Source organism: Haliaeetus leucocephalus, unplaced genomic scaffold (genome assembly GCF_000737465.1).
Source record: "Haliaeetus leucocephalus isolate CR32 unplaced genomic scaffold, Haliaeetus_leucocephalus-4.0 Scaffold184, whole genome shotgun sequence".
NCBI lineage: Eukaryota > Metazoa > Chordata > Aves > Accipitriformes > Accipitridae > Haliaeetus > Haliaeetus leucocephalus.
In genome coordinates this window covers 11,973,289-11,973,581 of record NW_010972620.1, presented here as the reverse complement: position 1 = coordinate 11,973,581, position 293 = coordinate 11,973,289, and the positions used below count along the sequence as shown (strand labels likewise).

The following is a 293-nucleotide window of genomic DNA, read 5'->3' as shown; positions in this document are numbered from 1 at the left end:
GTCCGCGGGCCTCCCCTGAGGCCGCCTCAGCACAGGTGAGCGCAAGGGCGGCGGCGGCTCCGTCCCCGCACCTGCCTCACTCACCTCATCCTCCAGCAGCGTCGGCAGAGGCTCGAAGTCGTAACAGCTCACCTCCTCCTCCTCCTCATAAAACACGTCCTCTGCAGAGCCAACGGCCTCCATTCCGCCCGGCGAGGGAGCAGAGGCTTCACCCCCGCAGCCTCCCTGCGCGCCCGGAGCACGGCCCTCGGCCGCAGTGCATCCCCACACCCGCCCGCGGGCTGCCCCCGGCG

At 72.0% G+C, this 293-nt stretch overlaps 1 protein-coding gene across 1 annotated transcript in view; it reads right to left on the bottom strand.

Annotated features, from left to right (window-relative positions):
• The window catches only part of KNDC1 (kinase non-catalytic C-lobe domain (KIND) containing 1), a 66,337-nt gene extending 66,154 nt beyond the window's left edge, over positions 1 to 183 (bottom strand). The window contains exon 1 of the mRNA XM_010564901.1: positions 85 to 183. Coding sequence (XP_010563203.1) covers positions 85 to 183 — 99 coding nt within the window. The remainder of the gene's footprint in view (positions 1 to 84) is intronic.
• Positions 184 to 293: the final 110 nt, after the last annotated feature.